The following is a 24,206-nucleotide window of genomic DNA, read 5'->3' as shown; positions in this document are numbered from 1 at the left end:
CTGTCTGGCCTCCCTGCTCCCTGTGCTCTAGCTGCTGTTTGTAGATGCCATTGAGCTTGTTAAAGGACCTGTATCCTCTTTAGCCAGCTTTCCACTTAAAATAAAGACTTCCATCATTTTTCGAGAACACAAGCCTCCGGCCCCATCTTGAAGCCTTCAAAGTCCAGGCTGGGGTGTTATTTCAGAGGGAAGTACTGGAAACAGAAGGAGAAGCACACTAGTGACCGCAGGCAGGTAGGGAGCAGCTGAACACCCTGTTCTCAGAGCTGAGAGCTGTTCCCTTTCCCCTCTTCTGCACACGAACAGAGCAAAAATATAGGGAGCCCCTGGGTCGCGGGGGTAGGAGTGGGGGTTGTAGGCACAAATCGTTAATGTCCTGACTTTACTAAATTAAACTTAGTTTAGTAAACTAAGATTTTACTAAAGACTGACCTCTTACTAAAAGCCACGTTTCTATTTTGGAATTGTGTGCTTGCACACCATTTTCCGTTCAGCTGAGAACGCCATTGAGAAGGTTGGGATAACTTGAGTTCACGAGGAATGACAGCAGCCGAAAGCTTGGGAGAAATTAGAATCGTTTATTGGCATGTGGAGATTTGGCGTAACCCGCTTGGCTGAGGGCCAACCCCCCGGCCGTTGGACGGGGAGGATAGGACCCCCATGCGACCAATTGGGCAGCTGCAAAGGTGGAGAGGGGGTGGAGGAGGGATACAAAAAACTAACGAGGAAGAGACCGGTTGCTTACGTCAGGATTAGTGGGAATTGCAGCAGCTGTGTCGAATGAGCGCGGCTGCCTTCATTCCTCCCGAACTTTCATTAAAAGCTCCATTTAACCTGGCCGGGACTACAGTGCTCTGGAGGCTGCTACGCCTCGTGTCTTCTGGAAGGCTGGGATGGGCCTGGGTCAGCGGGCCGGGCGCGGCTGCGCGGCTGGCCTTGACGTAGCAGCCGAGGCCCGGCCTGGCGGGAGAGCTGGGGGGTTCAGGCCTGAGCTACGGCCCTGAACTCACTGATCCGCCGGCGGCTCGGGTTGGGGGGGGTGGGGATTGGGGGATAGGGGACGGGGGGGGGGTGGCTCACCAGTCCTTCCTCCCCGGGCCGCAGCGAGGTCACAGCCAGGTCGTTGCCGCTCTCGTCGAAGGCGTTGATGTCGATGCCCCAGTTGGTGTGCGGCTGCTTGAACCAGTTCTGCAGCACGTGCTTGAAGTCGATGCTCTGCCAGTGGCCGGCGCGGGAGTTCAGCTCGATCTTCAGCGAGCGGATGCGGATGTGCCGGCTGCCCTCCTCCGTCACGGGCTTGAGCCGCAGGATCTGCAGGTACACGGTGGAGGTCTGCTGCAGGGGCCGCAGGTAGACCCAGAGCTGGGCCTTCAGCACCTTGGTGAACATGATCTTGGGGCTGAACTTGAAGAAGCAGCAGCTGGGCTTCCCGTCCACCTGGACCACCGGCTCGGCTGAGGACAGACAGTCAGGAGGGAGGGACACCGTGAGTATGCATGATCTTGATCGGCAGATAGATATAGATGTGAGTATATAGTACACGATCTTGACCAGCACCCCAAAGGTGTGCTTGAGCTGACAAAGCGGCAGATGTAAGTGGTTACAAGTGTGCAATCATTCTCACACTCTAACTTAAGTCTTACAGGTCCCAGGTTAATTTCCTAGTTTAGTGCCCCTTCTGTAAAGGCATAACCTGACTTGGGTCACCTCAACTCCAGGAACAGGATACCTGAGAGGTCCATGTTGTGCCACAATTATTTGGGGCAGTTCTTATCAAGTAAGTCAGAAAAACGAAAGTGCTGTAGTGTTTCTGAGGAGCGTGTTGTGAAGTGAGTGCAGTAGCAGTGTGCTGTCTGGCCTCCCTGCTCCCTGTGATCTAGCTGCTGTTTGTAGATGCCATTGAGCTTGTTAACGGGCTGCCTGAACTCCGGGGGGGTGGCGCCACAAGGACAGGCCGCATCAGGTGATACACAATGACACAGTGTCACACAGTGAAAAGAGAGACTGGAGCTTCAGGAGCTTCTGGAGCCGAGCGGTACCGCAGAACAGGCCTCGCCCCATTCACTATCCATGCAAGGCCCGCGTTGGAAGAGAAGACGCCGCTCTCTCCCTTCGAGTCCTGAGCGCTTGCCCTGACCCTCTCCCCCGACTGCACTCAGATTCCCAGCCCTGTCTCTCTCATGAACTGCATGGATTGGGATTCTTGAAAATTAATTTTGAGATTTTCCTTACAAGGATGAGCTGAAGGCATTGCTCATGGGCATTACCCAGCTTTTAATAGTACCTGCGGGTACACAGAAGTCAGATATGCTGTGTTCTCCAGTATCACATTTCTCCACGAACACCTCCTTTCATTTGTTTCTTCCCCTGTCGTAATGATTAACAAACGAGACTGGCCGTGGGACCTATGACCTCACCTCCTCCCCCTCCTCGCCCTAACTCCTATAATCCTCCTGAGCCTCTGATATCACACTGTGGTAATATTCTTTAAAACCAATCCCAAAACATCTCTCCACCATTGTCAAAGAAAAATACTTGAAATATTTGGCATCGCCTGGTTCCCACTCGCTGATTACAACTCTTGCTCTGATGCTTCGAGTTGGACACGAATAAGACGTTGGCGCCGCGTGCAGTGTCTTTTTATGAAGGGGTACATCTATGGCCAGGAGCCAGGTATGAAATCAGTGAGCAAAGCAGAGCCGGGCACTGCTGGGAGCGCCCTGCAGACCTGGGGGATTTTTCTCGACCAGCGCAAAGGCTCTAAGGGCCAGGGGGAGCAACCCGGCCAGGTAAGGCTTTTATTTAAGGCTCAGGCACCGAACCTCGTTTGGACCCTGGGCCGTGTCTTGTGCCGACTCTCCTGTACGAGATTGCGCGCGGCAGATTTTCAGTCTGCAAGCAGCTCTGACAGCCTCCCAACGTGCCAAAAAGGATCAGCTCTGGCAGTTCCCATATACGGAATTCCTTAACTGAAGCCGGTGAGGGATAGTGACAGACAAGTCAATCTCATCCCGCTGTTTTAATACTGCAATCATTACCAACCTTCACTATATACAGTATATACAACTCTTGCACACACCTCTTCCACCCCTTCTCCACCTTCGCAGCTGCCCCTTGGTTAACGCCTCTGTCTGAAGGGGGCGTTGAGACTCCTCGTCCTGTGGCCAGGAGGCTACCCCCTTAACCGAGCAGGTTGAGTAAAAACGTATTATACTCATAGTTCATACTGAACATAAGCGTCTGATTCTTGGATGGCCTTATTCCTTATGAAACCGTATATAGACTAATATATCTTCATGTCAAGAATTCATTCTACATTAATGGAGGTCTAACCCACATTCGGGAGGGACGAAGGCGGCCGAACTCGTGGACTAGTTAAGCTCAGCAGCAGCAACTCGTAACTAATCCTGACGGAATCTCCTCAGTTCCCGTACATACCACACATCACCGTTTCCTCTTCCACGCTCGTTCTGTGCATCCCTCATCCACCCCATGTCTGCCTTTGAATTGAAGCCACCCCTTGGGGGTCCCAGCCCCCACCCCTCCCCCCCCGTTCCTATGGCTGGGAGGTTGGTCCTCAGCCATGCCGGTTGAGGCAAAGTTTTCACAAAATTCAACAAACGATTCCACCGCCACGCAGCGTCTGGCTGCTGTCTTTCCTCGTGAAATAATATCCACTTGTCAGGGTGGGGGATGCCTGGCACCCTGCCAGACACGTTGACGCGTCTGCTGGAATAAGGTCAAGAGTCATTGACCTTATTCCAGCTAGGAATACACCTCAACACCTGACTCTCAAGCACCTCGATCACATCTGATTAATGTCTCAAAGGCAGGAAAAAGAGCACCACCTACTGGTCTAGCCACGCCAAAATCCACACAGATTTTGGTTTCAAGACCAGGGTTCAAAAGGACTTTTGGCGCACTGAGTGGTAAACCAGAGACTGACGCCGGACAGATGGAGATTTTCCTTCATGAGAAGGCCGATATCTCCAACTTCTAGAGCTGCACATCAGAGATTTCATAACTGCCACCTGTTAGGACAAATACTTGTTAAATAATGACCATGTGACAAAAGATTTGTTATGCCTAATTAGTAAATAACAAATTGCAACTTGCCACTTAGGAAATAAAAAAGCGTACACACAGCGAACAGTTCAGACAATGATTATGTAAGATCATATGATCTGTTTAGTTAGAAGCCCCTTCAATGAAATCACTGGCCCAGCCCAGCAGAGCACTATCCCCTGATTGTGCCAAATTCCCAAGAAGATCTATTTGAGCCCTTTTCTCAACTATTTTCATTCAAAAACAGGTCAAAGTCTTAAATACCACAACCTGAAACTAGCATTTTTCTAGTTTTATTTGATTCCACATTTTCATACAGTATGTAGTTGTTTGAACAGTGAATTATTCCCCCTTGTCAGGAATAATGTTGTTGAATCCTGTCCTGATAAATCAGCTGACCTACAGTAAGCGTTTATTGAGCAGAGCGTTTCCTCCAGGTCTGAACGATCACTGACAGTGAGGCGCGGGCCGGGCGCCATCGTTAGCCAGCTGTGACTCCCATTCCCCCAGGGCCCACGCACAATTGGTGGACAGGTGCCAGGGCCCCAGTCGACTGGGGTACCCCTGGTGTGCCGTACAACACCCACAGCCACCCAAGCCTTCTCCACATAACGTTGTTACAGAACATCCGCAGGTGTAAAAACAAACAAAAGCAACCACTTTCGTTCGAAAACATTGGCAGAGACGTTGAAGTAAGACCCTTTTCTCCAACTATTCGAGTTACCTATTCAAGTGGCATCTATTGTAAAAATAAAAGCCTTCGCCTTTCCAGCGGAGGGATGGAGGATTTTTTTTATGGCCTCTAGAAGGAGGGGCCTGTCGGTGTGGGGTTGCCGTGGCAACGTACAAAGGCTTCCTGGGTCAAAAGGCCACTTTGGCACCTAGGCCTTGTTAAGAAAGGGGGTCAGAGGTCAAAACCGTCAGCCTTTTACATCCCCGGGGGTTCTTGGGGTCAATCCTAATAGCCAAGTGGAAATTGAGTTTGAAGGTCAAGGTCGACTAGGCACTCAGCTTGAGGGCAATGGTAATATATGTATCTCTACTCTCCTAAAGATTCCTTTCACTCACACTCACAGGAATGTTCTGGGTTTTGCAGACTGACCTGGACAAATGTCTTCCATCTTATTTGCACTGAAGAAGGAAAGTGAGGAGTTTTCGTGTTCCTATTCTGCACAACAAAACATTGACTTGTGAGGCGTAATCAGGAGTTATAACGTGTGTATGTCGTGAGCATCAAGGGCTTACTCAGAACCTCCAGTAGTGCTTTCTACGATTAGAGCCCGATTAACAGTTATTAACACAGCTCAGCATGAGTGAGAAAAGAGAACGCTTGTCATTTAACATCATTAATTCATTTTGACCACATTCTTCACGAGTGGATCACAGCTCCTCAAGGTGACCCTCACACGTGAGCTGCCAATATGGGCGGTTGTAGTAGCTGATCCACCACAAACGTCAATCACATCTTGCGGACATCTCAGGCGTTCTCCATCCCAGGCATTGTTCCTCTCCACACGGATGAACCTCACAAGCTACCCCCCCCGTGCCATAGAATAGGGATCTAACAGGATTGACTGCTGATTTGAAACAAAATATAGGAAATTGCCAAAGATTTGGGTTTCTGCATAAAAACAAAAAACCCTGAATGAAAAGAGCTGAAGAGTTTGGGCACACAGCTCCAGAGACACACTGATTCACCTGGCGGGTTGAAACTGATGCACATGTACGAGGGCAGCAATCAGGAGACAGGAGCTGTGAAGCCATACTGCAAACTGCCACCCTATTCACCTTGGATGAACTAGACCATCTCTTACCCTATACGGATCAATGACCATAAGTACTAAATACCTCACTCTTCAACTCAAAGAACAATAAGGGAAATACTGAGTGAAAATGGAATTTGAATCTCTTTCTTCACAGCAGGCTGCTGGACTCACTGGCCAGCTCCTTGAACACGGTTGCACTCAATCCTATTGAAGCAGGACAGAGGAGGGATAGCTCTGCTGGGGTGTGTCGCCGTGTCAGTTCACTCAGTGTTACAGAAAATAGAATAAGGTCTGGTGTAAAGTCTGGTTAAGGTAACCTTAAGTCCCCGTTGTCTCTTCACACTGCTCCTGGACCTCTGCTCCAGAGAGGTTAAAAGGCAGAAAGAGTTTTAATTACAACCCTTCAGTTCTGCGGATATGCTATTAGAAATCTTAAGTCCTTCAGCTTTATTTAGCTAAAAAATCATATTTTGGATTCCCACGTAACAGAAATGAAACCTGTTTCTGTGTCATTTTTAATGGCTACTGCACACAAAGAGGTTTATAATCTTCTTGAGATGCCTAACAGCTTTCTAAAAGCTCAGCTGATGTTGACTGAAAACCCCACAGGAGCTCTGAAGGCAAAGCTTTCAACTTGGATTCTGAGCACACAAAACACAGCACAATACTCGCAGGCCCTGGAGAGCGGTCATCACCGTTGAAAATGAGAACACATCTGAGAAATGGAAAAAGCCCTCCTCATGCTGGAACATTTAATCAGCCGGTATTCGATCCAAAGCAGCCCTGTCATGCCTGGTCTTTCTCGTCTGGCTTTCCCGTCAGTTCTGCAGATATCACTACACTGATTGCCTCGAACCTGCCGGTCAGGCTGGATAAGCAGTTCTCAACCACGGCCAGCTCAGGGGAGTCCACTGAGCTGCTGGCCGAGGATATGCATTCACAAAAATTCCCTGCATTCCTACAGCGATCGCCCCCTGTAGGCTCAAGCCCTGTCAAGCCCAGCAGAAGACCACCAGCTGTCCACCATTGGTCTGAGACAGCTCTGACTGCTGATGATCGGACTACAGGCCTCAGTCTGCCCTCCGGCCAGCTCCTCTACTGGCCGAGCGGCTCCGGAGCCTGACCCGACTCTGGTCTCATATTCGCCATCAACCAAGGCAAAGACGATTGAGCTACAGAGTATAAACCTGGTGTATCTTCTCAGAGAGCATAGGTTTACTACATCCGTTAGACAGGAGAAGTGGCATGTGCCTCTTTGGTTTACAGTGTAGATTTTAGCCTCCTTGGTAATGTCGCATTTTCAATCGGTGTTGCCCTGTGACTCTAATCATGTCTTCACAAATCCAGATTTCCCTCAGTCTCCACACTGTGCCTGTGTCATGCTGTCTCAATGTTCTTACATGCACCGGCACTGCCTTTACCTGGGGGGCTGGAGCACCTAACCTTCCACAGGGACAGCTGCAGTGCTGGAGGCTGCAGACTGGTCTTGGGCTGGGAATGTGGTTCTGATCTGGGGATTTCTGAGCCTTTGGGAGTACTTCTGCTCCTCTTCCTGCAGGAAATAGGCTCACAATCATTTTTTTGTCTAATCTTTATTCAGCCCTTCAGGAGTGAATGTACTCTGGGGAGGTGCTCCCCAGATGGTGGCTGTGTTGCTAACTTCTGTATTGGTAGATAGATACAGGCTGCTTGCCTATAGTTCCTTTATCACTCCTCTGTACCGGAAAGGCAGTGTTATCTGGTTTCTTGTCGGATGAGCCTGCGCTGCTGCAAGCCAATTCTCGGGAAACCAACTGGCAAACGCGGCCCAGAATGGTCACCTATTGTTTATGGCCGAAATGATAGCGAGGTTGGCTCCATTTGCATATATATTTTTTTTCTTAATAGGAAATGCAAATGTGCCATTTTGAGTAAACTGGCACTTGGGATGAATGTGGCTCTAGGGTATCCCTCTGCGCCTGGCAAATTAATCATTGTGACATGTTCACGACCCCTCTAATAAGACAGGGGGCAGCACACACCCCTCACCCCACCCCCTTTTTGTTTCGCTGTGCGTCCCACAGGGACTGAGCGCGAGAGGGGGCTGGAGGGGGGGTGATGGTAGGGGGGGGTGGGGGCGTGGAGGGGGATAATGTTGGATCCCTCAGCCAGACGCCTCCCGGGACGCTGCCACAAGCCACAAGACTCCTGCTCGCAGAGAGCTCTGGGAAGAGTATCCCATGAGCCACAAAGGCATCCTCCTGCTGCCCCGTTGCAGCCGAGCGAGCGCTGGCCCTCCGAGCACCGGAGGCCATTTCTATGGTGTCAAAGGAGGCAAACAGATGAACCCAGTAGGTTGGTGGACGGGAGATTTGTGCACACAGTCCTGCGTGAGATCACACACGTATTTTCAGAATATGCATGAGCTAACTAACAGTTCTTACACCATTCCTGTGCTCTTTGATGACCGCCATTGAATTTCGGCTTTCTTTGGGGTTCTTGTGCGCTGTCCCCTACCAGTGTCGCAGGGGCGCTGGTCACCTTCCCTGTAATCCTTCTGTCCCCAGATGTCTCCAGAACCTCGGGGAGTCTTATGAGTGGTACTCCAGCCCACTACTGCCCCCTACTGGAGGGATGCGGGTGTCACTACACCACAGAAAATGAAAAAAAGTTTCTGTTTAAAACTCCTGATAGAATGAAATGGTAAAAACACAGGCGCAAGCACAAGGCGGGCTCCATCGACGGTCGTGGGTTCGACCCTGGGCCATGTTGCCAGCAGATGGCGACCAGGATTCTCCAAGCGACGGCACACAAGAAGCCGAGCACCACCAAGGGCACGGCGGGATACGTCCCGGGGGCTCTTGGCTCTCGGGGGCGGACGCGCTGTGGGCCAGCAGCCGTGCGTGCCCGTGGTCTCCCAGGCGCCGGCAGGCATGCGTGGCAGCCGGCGAAGGAGGCGCCCCTCCTCCAGCTGTTGCCGTGAGGAGCAGACGGGCGGTCCAAAAGTGGGGAGGTCGAAGGAGTGCCCCCACACTTCCTCCTGCCCTGAGAGGGCGCGGACCGCAAAACACAGCAGCGCTCCTTTCACATGGTGGGTGTTACAAAAAATCCGAATCGAAGATTCTTAAAAAAAACGATCATTTTGAGTGCAGCTGGAGCAGAATCTACCAGCGACGCGGCTGAGACGCAGGGATTAATTTCCAGCAGAGTTCACTGCCTCTAACACATTGATTCAGGCCCATTTCTTTGTCGTATGCACAAGCGCAATCTAATTGCTCATTTGCATGTGTGCGCCAATACAAAGACATCAAGGAAACTCCAAACTTCAACACAGAACGGCAGCACCAACAACAGCACAGTTAAATGCCACATAACTTACATCAAGCTCCTCACAAGCTGTGTGCAATATAAACACTTCATCCCCCAAGTTCAGCAGCTTGGCCACATCGCAATTAAAGCAGCACGTATTGACCTGTGAAAGGGAGTAAAGTTAATCCGCTGGACAGCGGCCGCTGTTCCTCGTGAGGAATGAGCCAGGGAGGCAGGGAGCTTCTGTGTAAAAACAGCACCGCTCCAGCACGGTCACCCAGCTTGAAGCAGCTCGGTTGAACAGTAAAACAGATGTGATCTATCTGGATTTCCAGAAGGCTTTTAGCAAAGTTCACATGGAAAATTAATTTCTGCAGTGACAGCTGTGGAATCTTAGGTAACGTAAACAGGGCAGCGAGGGGATCGGCGCTGTGCTGCTCGAGCTGTCCTAACCTGATACAGAGAGTGCGCTCGTTAAGCTCTGCTGCGAGCACTTCTTTGTCAGCGCGTACAAGAAGCTGAAAGCGCTGATTGACAGCTGCACATCGCATTCAGTGGAGCTGAAGTGGCTCGGCCTTTTCAGAGTCCAGTTAAATCTCGCAAAACGGAGCTCCTCTTACGTGGAATAAAAGATATCTTGCCCGCCACTTCCCCCGGCAGCTGCCTGCCCCTTTTTAGAAACAGGCATCTCCGGGGGACAAAAGAAACCCGTTAAACTGATCGACCAACTCGACGCCATGGTCGGCCACATTCCCGGATGCAGGTTGTTAGCGTGAATGGCGTCACGGAGTCGAGGGGGCTATCTTCCCTCCCGGGCTGTTTCAGTGGGCTGCTCTTGGACAGGAGAGGCCGAGACCCCCTGTGAAGACAGCAGCAGCCGACGCAGGTGCCCCCCTGTGCACCCTGTGGTCTCGCTGACCCAGGCTCAGAGACGTGGCCCTACTCCACACTTGAGCGCATGGAGTGGCGCAACAACTGTGGGGCTCGTCTGGTCTGATCCGGCAGCTGCTGCAGGTCCTGTGATTTCTGGTACATACATTGAATCAGCACAGAGCGGCGTTTACTGGGCCATCAGAAAAACAAAGGGCACGATTCCAGCTGAGGTCATCCTGCAGAGGAGTCAGGAGTGGGTGGATGTGGAAGGGTAAATTTTAGCATATTTGTGAATGTTTATTTGCACATTGTAGTGTAAACCTTCCAGACACACACTAGCTCCTCATATACATGAAATATACAGGATTGTTTCTGCATACTGTATAATACACTGCTTTTCAGCTCCAGTATACTGTATATTGACATACCAGCAGCTCTGTTACATTAATTATTATTAACAATCAATCAATATATTTTTTCTATTGGTCTTTCAAACCTGCGATGCACTGCCGGAAATAATAAGCCTTGTTTTTGTGACAACTGTAAATGTGAATGATCACTGGGACTCAGAACTGGACAGAAGACGGGTTCTGACACTTGACAGCCCAGCTGGTCTTAAATATACAGTATGTCTTGCCCAGCAGGAGAGGAGGAGTGCGTGAGTCTAATCAAGCCTAGCTCTGCCCTGCGCTGACTGGTTAATATCAATGGATACGTCAGCACCAGTTTTGACACCCCCTGCAAAATCTGTTTCCATACACTTACATAGGTTTAGCCCAATAAACTATATGAACTACTGAATAAGTAATTGATTTCAAAGGAAGGTGTAAATACTTTTGTTTGTGCCTGTATTGCAACTTAGATATCCAGGCTGATATCCTGATGTCCAGTCCTGACAATTGCAATTTCTGCAGTTCTGGTTTATTCCTGCAGCATAACCAGCTCATGGATTACTTACAGAAAGTTTAAAAAACACTGAATTTCGTCTCTTCAGTACTCTATACTTTAATATAATATCTATTAAATTAATACTACAGGCAGCTTCCATTGTTGTTACAATATATTGTAGCGAGTGTCTCATTTGCCAAACCTGTTGTGTTTCAGGTGTGTTGGGAGCAGAGGAGCATGTCTGAAGTTCAGCCACTCAACTCTGCCTTTACTGAAGCATGACAAAAGCAAGAACATGGCAAAGGGGAACGTTTTGCAGTTGTCATTATTTCTTTGTTTCGCCAGCGTCATGTTCCAGAGCAAATGAGACCAGCTGTGGTATTAGAGACAGCAGGAGCACGGTAGAAAACCTCAGACGACAATGTCCTGCATTACGTGACATACTTGGCCACAGCCAGGTAAGGACTGATACACTTAATGTTAATGCTCGGCTTCCCAGAGTCCTCGATTCCTACCCAGTGCTAGGCATGATGGGATTGAACATTACTGCTGGGGACCCACAAGAAATCCACGAGATCCAGAGATCTGTGGCCTGCTGAGCCTCGCCTCCGTCAGGAGAGCGGAGTTTCAGTGATATACACTTCGCTCTCAGTTAGTCTCCAGTCCATCTGCGCTGCGAATTTGAAGTGGCCAGGAAGTGACCTGCCATGTTCTGCACAATGCCCACAGTGTGAGCGCTGACAATGAGAAGCTCTGTGCGGCTGGGGCGCGCTCTCTCTCTCTCGCTCTCTGCCTTGGAAATGAGCTGGGGGTGGACCGCAGAAGGCAGGGCATTGATGCGCTCTCTTCCTGCTCCTTCCCGCGGATAATGAAGTGCGCTTGTCTTCCCCCTGCCGGCTCACCGCGCTCTCAAAAGGCCCAGTGTGTGTTGGCACAGAGGCCCGGCCAAGGCTGGCTGCGGAGCCCCAGCGCGGCCAAGAGCCACACATGGTGGAACGGCCGACACACCGCAGCGCCATGGAGCACCGGGACACCTGACGCCCGCGCAACCCAGCGGCAGAACAGCCTTCTCACGCTGGAAAACACCTGGAATGCACTGTGGTTAGAAACCGATCGCGTAGTGTCTCCATTTTTAACCATCACCAGAGCATGTTCAAGAAAAGAAGTGCTTTCCCTGCTGCACTCCATGCATAAGAAACCTAAAACAACCTTCTCTTTTGAAAGCCGATAGCCACACTAAGCCAACAGTTAGGGCGAGAGTGCACAACAGACTGACGCTCCCAGATCAGAGGGGCTCTACAGTGCTGATCCCTGCAAGGACTGAGAGCTCAGGGCTGCTGCCTGGCTGTGGCATTTTTTTCAGATGCTGGAGTACGCCTTGGTGCTCTGCAGTCACGTGTGCCAGATCAGCCACAAAGTCAAGAAGAAGCCTCAGCCCTAAACATGTTCCTCCAGCATGCTCCCTCTGCACTCATTCTGCACTCACTGAGAAACAATGAGCTGGGCACCTGGCCAGCTCACACTCCCCAGCTCCAGGGGCACCTTGCCAGGCCACACTCCCCAGCTCCAGGTGTATCTGGCCAGCTCACAGTCCCAAACTCCAGGTGTATCTGGCCAGCTCACACTCCCCAGCTCCAGGGGCACCTTGCCAGGCCACACTCCCCAGCTCCAGGTGTATCTGGCCAGCTCACAGTCCCAAACTCCAGGTGTATCTGGCCAGCTCACACTCCCCAGCTCCAGGTGTATCTGGCCAGCTCACAGTCCCAAACTCCAGGTGTATCTGGCCAGCCCACACTTCCCAGCTCCAGGTGTATCTGGCCAGCTCACACTTGCCAGTTCCAGGTGTATCTGGCCAGCTCACAGTCCCAAACTCCAGGGGCACCGGGCCAGCTCACATTTCCCAGCTCCAAGTGTATCTGGCCAGCTCTCACTTGCCAGCTCCAGGTGTATCTGGCCAGCTCACACTCCCCACGTCCACGGGTATCTGGCCAGTTCACACTCCTCAGCTCCAGGGGCACCTGGCCAGTTCACACTCCCCAGCTCCAGAGGCACCTGGCCAGCTCACACTCCCCAGCTCCAGAGGCACCTGGCCAGCTCACACTCCTCAGCTCAAGGGGCACCTGGCCAGCTCACACTCCCCAGCTCCAGGTGTATCTGGCATCATCAGACTCAACCTACGCTCCGCCTAGGCACCTGCACTATGGTGCTGAGGAGAACTTAATGTAATGCTGTTTAACAAAACCTCCTCCAGAAAAGTGGATGACAGTAAATTTTGGTCCCCTGTAATGTTGCAGTTGTAAATGACAGTATGTTCTGAGCTGGCTTAGCTGGTTAAATGAAGGTTTATTAATAGCAACACTGTTATTGTTGTAATTCTTATTAAATAATTAATCAGTTTGTACAAGCGGGGATAATGATGGGTGATTACTGACAGAAACCTCTGTCTGGACCTGGGAGGCAGAATGAGATGTTGGTATTTCATATTTCTTAAAAAACCTTAGACTGATGGCCAAGGACGCACAGAACGGCTTCTTGACTTGGAATTGCTGTGTGAACAGTTGGCACCTTTAGAGAGCCACACGCAGGATCTGACATGCAGCATGGAAGAGTCTGTACAGGCACCTTCTGGAAACCTGTTTCCCCCTGAAACAGCAGACTGAGACACTTCCAAAGCATGAGCCAGGCCCCTCAAATAAGGACGCAACAATGACCTGCTTCCCTTACAATCTGCTCCTGGGGCAGCCCTTCAGAATGACAGCGCAGCCCAGTCCCCCCACCTGTGCCTGACTGCAGCCATTCCCCCTGCTCAACAGCAAACCTGAAATTCTCTGAAGTGCTCCAAACATTTTCAGCTGACCGACGGCACAGTGGTCCACAACAATGAGATTACCTCAAGCCTTCATGCCCGGTTCAACCACACAGCCCAACAAACTAGTATGAAAGGCTTCAAAACAAATATTTTCTATGGTATATGAATAGTATTTCAGTCTGCTCCAGACAGATGATTAAAAGAAAGGCAACAGGTGTTTAAACTGATTCTTACTGCCCAAGCTCCAGGACTGGAAACACAGGAGCAGCCCAGCACGGGACGTCATACATCCCAGAAAATTGTGAGCAATTCTCCTCCTTTTAAATTGTTCTTCCAGAAGGGGCCGAAGGTCAGAGGGCACACCAGAGGAGCACGACACCCCCACCCCCGTAACAAAAACACACCACGTGAGGGAAGGAATCGTGACAACAGCGAGAAGCAGACTTTGACCTTTCACTTTACAAAAAAGTTGTCAGGATGTTAATTATTGGAGGTATGTAAGTCCAACAGCTGTGGTAACATCTAAGGAAGTATTACACTGCATTATCGGTAACCCACCACTGACTCTTCAAAATAATTGTCAAAACACCTTTTGTCCTTGGATGCAAGTGGCTTTTTTGGAGATCAGTTTTTCTGTCTTTCCACTAATACTATGGAAGGTGATTACAATAACCCCCCAGGCACTGCTGACAGGCTACAAGCAGGTGCTACACAATGAGAACACGTTAATACAGCACTGCCAAGAAGTAGCAGAATACACTTTACAGTCCCGTGAACACACAGAGAGTCTCGTTTTGAAAAGTCAGAACCTTGTAGGCTTTGCCTGCAGTCTCTGTAGGGAAGGCCTGCAGTCCAGTGACTGGGCACTGTGGGCTTCCGCTAGTGTCAGCCGGCCTCACGGCTCGGACACAGGAGGCCGGGAGTGCTCTAAGTGCCCGGATGATGGGACGCTGCTGACCGGCGCTTGGCAGGGCGGCCTCTCGGCCTTCTCCGAAGCGCGATGGAGTCCCCTGTGGCACCTCCAGCACGTTGCTCCCGGCAGCCGCAGCGGCTAGGCAGGGAAGGTTCACAGGCCTGGAAGTTAGAGTCAGATATCCAGGAAGCGCATGTGGGATCTCTCCTCTGTCCCGCGCTCTTCCGTTCTCAGGTCCCAGGAGCGGCACGGTCCCGCTCAGCCCACAGAACTCTGCCACTGAGCCGCCCTGTGTCCCTGTCTTCTTCCCAATTTGCCAGCTGTTCCTAATCCTAACGGCACACCCCACAGGAGAGGGAATACCTCTGTCCCGGGAAGTGACAGTGCTTCCCGGAGGAGCGTGCTGGACCGTGGGAATGGGCAGTGAGGCACTTGAGAGGTGGAGGGAGTGAGATTCCAGAAGCCACTGGTAAAATCTTGTCCAGGGCATTAATGGACTTTGGTCCCTTTGAAATTTTATTAGCCCTAAAATTGGCAGTGTGTTGTGCTTTTTTTTTCTGTAGCCCGAGCGCTTTTCCCCTTTTTAATTTCCTGGCCGGCTTTTAACAATTTGTACAAGTTTCTTTTTCTGGGCCAAAAACAAAAACAAGAAAGGGAGGGGAGAGAGCAATCAAAGGAGCGTCCCTTTGACAAAAATAAATAAATATATAAAAACCTCACATACTCATCAATGCTCCATAAATACGAGCCGCTGTTCTTAAGAAAGTGGGACCCTGCTCTCTTTTAAAGACCTCTCCTCTTAATGTTTATGGTTCCTGCACTTTCAGGAAATGACCCTTTTATAGGGTCAACACTATAAAAGACTTGTGTTTTCTGTTTTTTCTGAGGGAGGGGGTGGAGGGTGGGGGGGGTAGTGCTGTTTAATCTACTACCGGGCCTCTTTTTGTGCCAAAGAAAGAGAGCTGGTGAGGTTAATTGGCTCTTCGCCCAATATATCACATTGCTGTGAACCCTGTGACCCTTGGCTGAATGAGGGATTTTTTTAGAGTGTGCGTGTTGGGGGGGGATCTGTTATTTCTTCCTCCTTCGCGGATCGAAGAGAAGATTGGTGCCACCATCTCATAAAGAATCCAAGCTGACTTCCAGCCATGAAACAGCGACTGGATGTCACCATCCGCAGCCACTGGTACGAACTCCTCAGGACAGCGGTCAACCATAAACGCTGCGTGGTTGGCGGGGTTCAGTGCCATCCCAGTGAGCACCACAAGGGCAAAAGAGTGGGCACTGCAGCAGACCGGACTGGTAGGAGCACTGTACTGAATCATGGAATGTCTGATCAGTGTCTCTCCTTAAAACTCGGTCAGGTAACACTCTGTCCTTAACTTCCCTCCTTAACGTGTGTTTGCACAACCACCACGCATTGATCTGAACACAATCTGGAAAAGAGACCTTCTAGCAGACAAAACACCTCTACACATCCAGATGGGATTCCTTTACCTGCAGGGTGAGAAATGTGTTCAGTATCTGCCTTTTCTCCCCTTAATGGTCTACAACTGGCAGGCTGTACTTTAAAAACAGAGCTAGACCCAGCTGTGGTTTACTGCACAACAGCTTTGCCTGAATGGGTATCCACGCCCTCTTCTGTTTTACTGTTCAGCTGCAATAATTATATGATGCAGATGCAGATGACCCTGGTATACCTCTTTTTTCCTGTGTGAGCTCTGTGTTGGTATTTTTCCAGTTTATGATGCGCGGTTGTATTTGTAAAAATCCATTGTGCCCCATGGACAGTTCCACTTCTTGCGTGTGATGCCGTATGGAGAGCCTGACTGACTCTTCTAGCAGATGGAGCCCCTGAGAATGTGTGTGAGAGAGCAGAGAGGCAGAGAGGAGCCTCAGTTGGTATCTTAGGTCAGGGACTCCACTGTTAACTTCCAACCAAATCCGCCAACACCTCTGTTGCACGTTTTCACTGGCCGCATCCAGACTGCCTTTCTCTTTGCACATGAATAAAAATGCCCAAACTGGTCTGAGTGCTCTAGACATTATGGCACAGTTTCCACCTCATGCTGGAAAGCCCAGGATGAATATCAGGGGCTGCTGCTCCCAACAGCATTCCTGAGCCTCTCTTACTCGTCGGCCTCTGCTTTACAGACCCGGGCCAACTGCTTCTTTATTCAACACAAACGTGGAGCAGAACAGCCAATCAGCACCACAGGCACTGGGCACAATCGCAGCAGGCGCCTCTCGGTCCTGCCCACATGCACTGGAATAAATTCACAAAGATTTCCTAGCATGGGCAGCCCCGGATGTTTTACGATTTTGTAAGGCATTATAGTCACACGTAAGTAGATAGCGAACTCACAAGATTATGAACCATCTGCAGTCTTGCCTGGGGTAGCTTTACCTTCAGCCCCGGGCAGCCCGGGGGCAGATATACACAGGGGAAGTTACCCTCTGACACTAATGCTTGTCTCCAGATGTGACTGTTTGCAAACTCCAAACACTGGCTTGGTTTCTGGCTCGGAGAAGCAGCTGGGCTCGCCCGCCTGTGGGAACTGCCCCCAGCCCTCGCGTGCTGACCCCCGGGGGCAGGGGTGCCCCCCAGACACACGGCCCGCGCGGGCCTGGGCGCGACGCCCCGCTCTTTCCACACATGGGCCAAGACAGGGGTGTGTGACTCCTGTCCTCCGAGGTCGCGGTGTCTTCTGGTTTTCATCCCACCTGAGCTCTTAATGACTAAATTGAACTCATTAGTTGCTTATTTGAACCCATTTAACCCCTCTCCCCCTCTCCGCAGATGTAACGCTGTTGGGAATTTCGGGAGACCCTGGGCGTGGAATGTTATGGCACTGGGAAACACACGGCAGCATTGAGTGCTGCTGGACTGGAGCCAGCCGAGCTCTCTGACCCGGCTCTACGCTGGGGGTATTGGCAGAAAGGTCCGAGGTGGGTGGGGGGGGGGGTGCCATCCAGGCTACAGACGGGCTCACAGGGTAGAACAGAACCTTTACTTGAAATGTTCAATCACAGAAGGAGGACAGAGGATTGGATATTGACCAAGGGAGTGCTTCTTCTCAGAGCTCAAAGCTACGCTTTGGGTCACTTTCTTGGTTTTGAAGAGTCTCCCCATAAATGCATCTCCGTGGCGGTGGAATAAACTCAAAGAGTGGAGACGTGCTGTGCCCAAGCTGTGCCAGTGACTCCCAGAAACACACGGACATACACACGTCTGCACAAGGCTAAGCCCCAGACCAATTCCCAAGCTCCGGTCCGTTCAGGGTTTGAGCCCATGACCGATTTACCATCAAAAAGTGACACAGATGCAGCTGGAGCATCTCGTTGCTAAACTGGCTCTGACACAGATCCCAATCATAACAATACAGAGAACACAATTTCATACACAATTTGCCAAATTGCAACTTCTATTAAAAGATCTACGGCCCATCTCATGTGCCTCCTTTTCTCTCTCTTCAATCCCAGCTTGCCTGATTGAGTACTGGGGGACAGGGTGCCCACTGATTGGGGCACTTTATTCAGTTACTTTATTCTGTAACTGAATAAAGTGTGACCAGACTATCGTAGGGATATTACAAGCCTTCAAACCGTGTGTGTGGGGGGGAACTTATGAAAGTCTAGAAGAATGTGACCGGCCCATCAGGCCTCGTTGAAGTCTACATTGAACAGCGTTCCAAACAGAGCCGTTTGGACTGGGGCTCACGTGGAAAGCCTCCTGGACAGATGCTTATAGCTGCAGGTGTTGGCACAAAAACGGTGCAATTCCCCCAAGCTGTCAAATTAGTGAAATTTGGGAGGAAATTACAAATTACTGGCAAGCGCTCTGGAATGTACGGGGCCTGGCCGCAGAGGAAGGACACTGATGAGGCAGGCAGACAGGTGACGAATGAGGGCCCCGTGGGGTCGTCACCTCGCCAGCACCCAGCCGCACACACTGAAACACTTGACTCGGACGGACCCCTCAGGAGCCATGTGAACAGCAGCTTTTGTGGAGAAAGATTCCTGCCGCACGGAGAAACGATAGGACGTAACGCTCCAGGGAGAGCCGAGAAGCAGCACCTGATCTCGGCGCCGCGCGCGCAGGCCGACGGAGGTCAACAGACACCGCAGACTGGGAAAAGAGGAGATGTTGCTGGAGCCACACACTGGTGTACACACTGATGTTTAAGGGAGGCTCCTTATGTCATGTACTGTAAGCCCACAAGGTGCGAACAGGACCAGTCCCTTCAGGTACCCCCAGTAACTCCAGTGTGGCGAGGTCCTGGGGTTACTGGTGCATTTTCATGAGGAGGGGCTGAGGACCAAGCACCCAGGCTCGGGGCTCAGCTGAGGGGGCGGCAGATTACCCAATACCCCCTTCACCCTGAGCATGCACGGGCCGGTGAGAACCCACACCACCTGTAAGAGCTCTGCAGCGTCACAGAAGGCAAAGAGCAGCACCCCTGCAGTCAGGCACCGACTCCCTCCCTCAGCACACCAGCTTGCGGCTGTCTTCCCTCTGACCCAAAATCCTGGGGTCGGGAGTCAATGCCATGGTTTGGCAACAGGGGGCTCTGTGCTGTGAGAGGTGAGATGTGAAACAGAGGCCCTATCTACATACTAGATATTGCAGATACCATAAGACCTTCCACACAAGCCTCGGTGCCAAAGCCAGGACCCAGAACTTTCCCCACCAGTAGCAGGCCCAGTGTAGACTGTCCCCACCTCTCTGGCCTCCAGGCTGGTCATGCTCGAGTCTCAGGGGGCGTTCCTGGTTAAGTGAGGTGGCAATACGTAAAAATAAAGACCTCCAGAAATGACAGTTCAGTGCTAGGAGTTAAAATTGTTTTTTCAGATCACAGAGAGGCTATTGTAAATAACAGGCTTCAAGACTTTCAGCACAAGTCTATAACATATATATGTTGATTGGTATTTTCTTCTTCTTTACACTTCTTTTGTGCAGCCCTCCTGCAGCTCCCAGTGACGATGCACCTCTGTCCCCATTGTCATCCTGCAGTGTTTTTGCAGAAGGTCCATGATTCTCACATGAGAAAGTCACTCATTCTGTACCTGAACGGTTTCCACTTCTTCCAGAAGTATGGAGCTGCACATCGGGGCCAGGCTACCACTCAACAGCCAGCGCTAAATGGGACAGGGCCAGGAGGGAGCTGAACTGATTCACACGGGCATGGGGGTCCTTGTTCAGCCTCTCCCCCCTCTATTCAATTCAATTTATTTTTATATATAGCGCCTTTCCCAACAAGGTTGCCCCAAGGCGCTTAACAAAGTGACCATACATGTTGTGAAGACAGAACAGAAAAGACCAGAAGACAACGGAGGAGGGGAACCAGAAACTCCTTAGTAAGGAGAAAAAAAACCTCTAGGGGTCCAAGGTCAACTGGCTGCCCAACCCCTTTGGGCATGCTAACATTATACAATTAAAAAAAAGTAATAACTGTATAATTTATTTACTCTAGTGGAGCAGTGCGCACAAACACGGAGAGGCCCAAGAGCGACAACCATGCACCTGGAGGAAAGGACGGCACAGAGATTCAGTCCCTCCTTCCCTCCTTGTCCACCTCGATTCCTGATTTCGCAGCAGCAGTACGTTAAGCTCCTGCATGCTTCACTGTGATGAAACGCTCGCTGCGGCCCCTCAGGAAGCTGGCTCCACAGGGCACGTGAGCAGGCTGCCATGCAGAAGCCCCAGCTTCTCCTATCTGAGAGCAGGTAGACGTGCCCACGTGACCTGACAAACTCTCTTCCCCCTGCTGGGCCAGTGTAGCGGGACACCGAGGATCTGAAAGAGTCCGTTGCAGTGGCGTCACTCTCCCTGCTCTCATGAACGTCCTAACTCCTAGCACAAGGGGGCTGCTCTTTTTGGTATCAAGGGGACTTTGGGAATGCCTGGATAGTGAGAATCAGCCACTCAGATTGCTCTGTTCCCATTGCACACCAGTGTTCAGAGCTCCCAGACCACTGGCAGACAACACAGCCAGGTGTACACCTTCAGCTGTGGCCCACCGATCTCTTGTTTTCCACCGGGAAACAGCTGAGGAGCTGCTCTTCCTGCACCTCGGCCCCTGACGACAGCTGAGCCTTTTCCAGTACACCCCCAATATACTCATGGAGGCCACCAGTCCAGACCCATCCAGCCAGCTGCCAGAAGGACCCTGCTCAGGGGTGTTCAGTGACTCACAAGTTCTTCTGCAGAGACACAAGTAGCCGGACTGTACAGAACTCGTGGAAAGGGGGGACTTGAAAATAATAGTCACTCCACATACTATGTGAAGAAGCTGCTTTAAAAAAATGCAGTTATGGGACTGAGTCAGGTGCCATCGGAGGCCTGCAGTACAGCTTTACTCATCTGGCATCAAGGTTTTCTCACTTTGCCACAACCCTCAAGGGCACCCACTGGGACTTGCCGGGGGCTGCCAGCTTGCAGTGCGCTCTGCAGTGTCTCCTGTCAGTGTATAACAGGAGGTGTACTAGAGGAAGGTGTGTAAGAGGAGGTGTATAAGAGGAGAGTGTCTTAGAGGAGAGTGTGTTAGAGGAGAGTGTGTTAGAGGAGAGTGTGTTAGAGGAGGTGTATTAGAGGAGGTGTATTAGAGGAGGTGTATCAGAGGAGGGTGTATTAGAGGAGGTGTATTAGAGGAGGTGTATTAGAGGAGGTGTATCAGAGGAGGTGTGTTAGAGGAGGTGTATTAGAGGAGGTGTATTAGAGGAGGTGTATTAGAGGAGGTGTATTAGAGGAGGGTGTATAAGTGGGGGTGTATTAAAGGAGGGTGTATTAGAGGAGAGTGAATTAGAGGAGAGAGAAAAAGAGGAGGTGTATTAGAGGAGGTGTATCAGAGGAGGAGTACAAGAGGAGGTGTATAAGAGGAGATGTATTAGATAAGACTTTATTGATCCTGAAGGGAAATTGATTAAATTTATTAGAGGAGAGTGAATTAGAGCTGGCATATGAGAAGAGGTGAATAAGAGGAGGCTGTATCAGAGGAGAGTGTATTAGAGGAGGGTGTAGAAGAGGAGGTGTATGTTCAATTCAATTCAATATATTTTTATATAGCGCCTTTCACAACAAGGTTGCCCTAAGGCGCTTAACAATGCAAGTAACCATATATTATGTGAATACAGAATACAGGTTTATAAGAGGAGGGCATATAAGAGGAGGTGTATTGTGAAAGGCACTATATAAACATAAATTGAATTGTCTTAAATACACACCTCCTCTAATACACCCTCCTGTTATACATCCTCCTCTAATACACCTCCTTTTATACACCTCTAATACACCTCCTCTTACACACCCACCTTTAATATACCTTCTCTAATACAGCTCGTCTAATACACCCTCCTCTGATGCACCTATTCTAATACACCTCCACCTACACACCCTCCTCTTATATACCTCCTCTTATACACCCTCATGTTATACACCTCCTCTTATATACCTCCATTTATACAGGTGTATTAGAGGAGGGTGTATAAGAGGAGGAGTATTAGAGGAGGTATATTAGAGGAGGAGTATTAGAGGAGGTGTATGAGAGGAGGTGTATTAGAGGAGGAGTATAAGAGGAGGTGTATTAGAGGAGGTGTATTAGAGGAGGAGTATAAGAGGAGGTGTATTAGAGGAGGTGTATTAGAGGAGAGAGTATTAGAGAAGGGTGTATAAGAGGAGGTGTATAAAATGAGGGTGTATTAGAGGAGCTGTATAAGAGGAGGGTATATAAGAGTAGGTGTATTAGAGGAGAGTAATAGCGGAAGGTGTAAAAGAGGAGGTGTATTAGAGGAAGAGTATAAGAGGAGGGTGTATAAGAGGATGGTGTAAAAGAAGAGCTGTATTAGACGAGAGTTTATTAGAGGAGGGTGTATAAGTGGAGGTGTATTAGAGGAGGGTGTATTGATGAGGGTCTATAAGAGATGGTGAATTAGTGGAGAGTGTATTAGAGGAGGGTGTATAAAAGGAAGTGTATTAGAGGAGATGCATTAGAGGAGGTATAGTAAAAGAGGGTGTATAAGAGGTGTATAACAGGAGGTGTATTATAGGAGGGTATATAAGAGGAGGTGTACAAGAGGAGGTGTATTAGAGGAGAGTGTATTAGAGGAGAGTGTATGAGAGGAGAGTGTATGAGGAAGTGTATTAGAGAAGGTGTACAAGAGGAGGTTTATTAGAGGAGGTGTATAAAAGGAGAGTGTATAAGAGGAGGTGTATAAGAGGAGGGTGCATAAGAGAAGATGTATAAGAGGAGGTGTATTCGAGGAGGTGCATTAGAGGAGGTGTTTAAATGGGGGTGTATTGGAGGAGGTGTTTTAGTAGAGAGTGAATAAGAGGAGGGTGAAAAACAGGTGTATTAGAGGAGGTGTAGAAGAGAAGGGTGTATAAGAGAAGGGTGTTTTAGAGGAGGTGTATATTCAATTCAATTCAATGTATTTTTATATAGCACCTTTCATAACCAGGGTTCCCCAAGGTGCTTAACAATGCAATTAACCATACATTTTGTGAATACAGAATACAGGTGTATGAGAGGAGGTGTATAAGAGGAGGTGTATTAGAAGAGAGTGAATGAGAGGAGAGTTTATTAGAGGGGGTGCATAACAGGAGAGTGTATTAGAGGAGGTGTATTAGAGGAGGTGTATTAGGGGAGGTATATTAGAGGAGGCATGTATGAGGAGGCATATAAGAGGAGGTGTATAAGAGGAGGGTGTATGAGAGGAGGGTGTATTAGAGGAGGAGTATGAGAGGAGGTGTATTAGAGGAGGAGTATGAGAGGAGGTGTATTAGAGGAGGAGTATGAGAGGAGGTGTATTAGAGGAGGTGTATTAGAGGAGGGTGTATTAGAGGAGGTGTATCAGAGGAGGGTGTATTAGAGGAGGTGTATTAGAGGAGGTGTATCAGAGGAGGGTGTATTAGAGGAGGTGTATCAGAGGAGGTGTATTAGAGGAGGTGTATTAGAGGAGGTGTATTAGAGGAGGTGTATTAGAGGAGGGTGTATTAGAGGAGGTGTATTAGAGGAGGTGTATTAGAGGAGGGTGTATTAGAGGAGGAGTATTAGAGGAGGGTGTATTAGAGGAGGGTGTATTAGAGGAGGTGTATCAGAGGAGGGTGTATTAGAGGAGGTGTATCAGAGGAGGTGTAAGAGGAGGTGTATTAAAGGAGGGTGTATTAGAGGAGGAGTATTAGAGGAGGTGTATTAGAGGAGGTGTATTAGAGGAGGTGTATTAGGGGAGTTGTATTAGAGGAGGTGTATTAGAAGAGAGTGAATGAGAGGAGGGTGTATTAGAGGATGGTGTGCCCAGGCAGAACAGAGATTATAGCAGACAAACTGAATAATGAATTTTGATTTTGACTTGGGAGTTTATGAAGTTATATCCAACACTTATTCACAATGTAAATTAACTAATACAATGCAGTTCCTTCATGTTTATAATCTATCTGTGAGATGATAAACAGAATCAAGTGAAAAACTACAGTAGTGCTACACAGCTGTACTTTAGTACTGCAGATACAGTCAGGTCTTCAGCCTGTATGTCTTGAATCAAGCTGAAATTGTTTTCTAATAGGACAATATAATTAGGAAACACAATTAAAACAAACTGTTCTTCT

General features: G+C 49.7%; 1 protein-coding gene across 1 annotated transcript in view; it reads right to left on the bottom strand.

Moving 5' to 3' along the window:
* The window catches only part of gdf11 (growth differentiation factor 11), a 35,625-nt gene that overhangs the window by 3,849 nt on the left and 7,570 nt on the right, over positions 1 to 24,206 (bottom strand). The window contains exon 2 of the mRNA XM_088636016.1: positions 1,081 to 1,454. Within this exon, the coding sequence (XP_088492142.1) occupies positions 1,081 to 1,454 (374 nt within the window). The remainder of the gene's footprint in view (positions 1 to 1,080; positions 1,455 to 24,206) is intronic.

The sequence above is a fragment of the Lepisosteus platostomus genome, chromosome 1 (assembly GCF_059453375.1).
Source record: "Lepisosteus platostomus isolate fLepPlt1 chromosome 1, fLepPlt1.hap1, whole genome shotgun sequence".
NCBI classification, from domain to species: Eukaryota; Metazoa; Chordata; class Actinopteri; order Semionotiformes; family Lepisosteidae; genus Lepisosteus; species Lepisosteus platostomus.
This window is presented reverse-complemented; position numbering and strand designations above follow the sequence as displayed.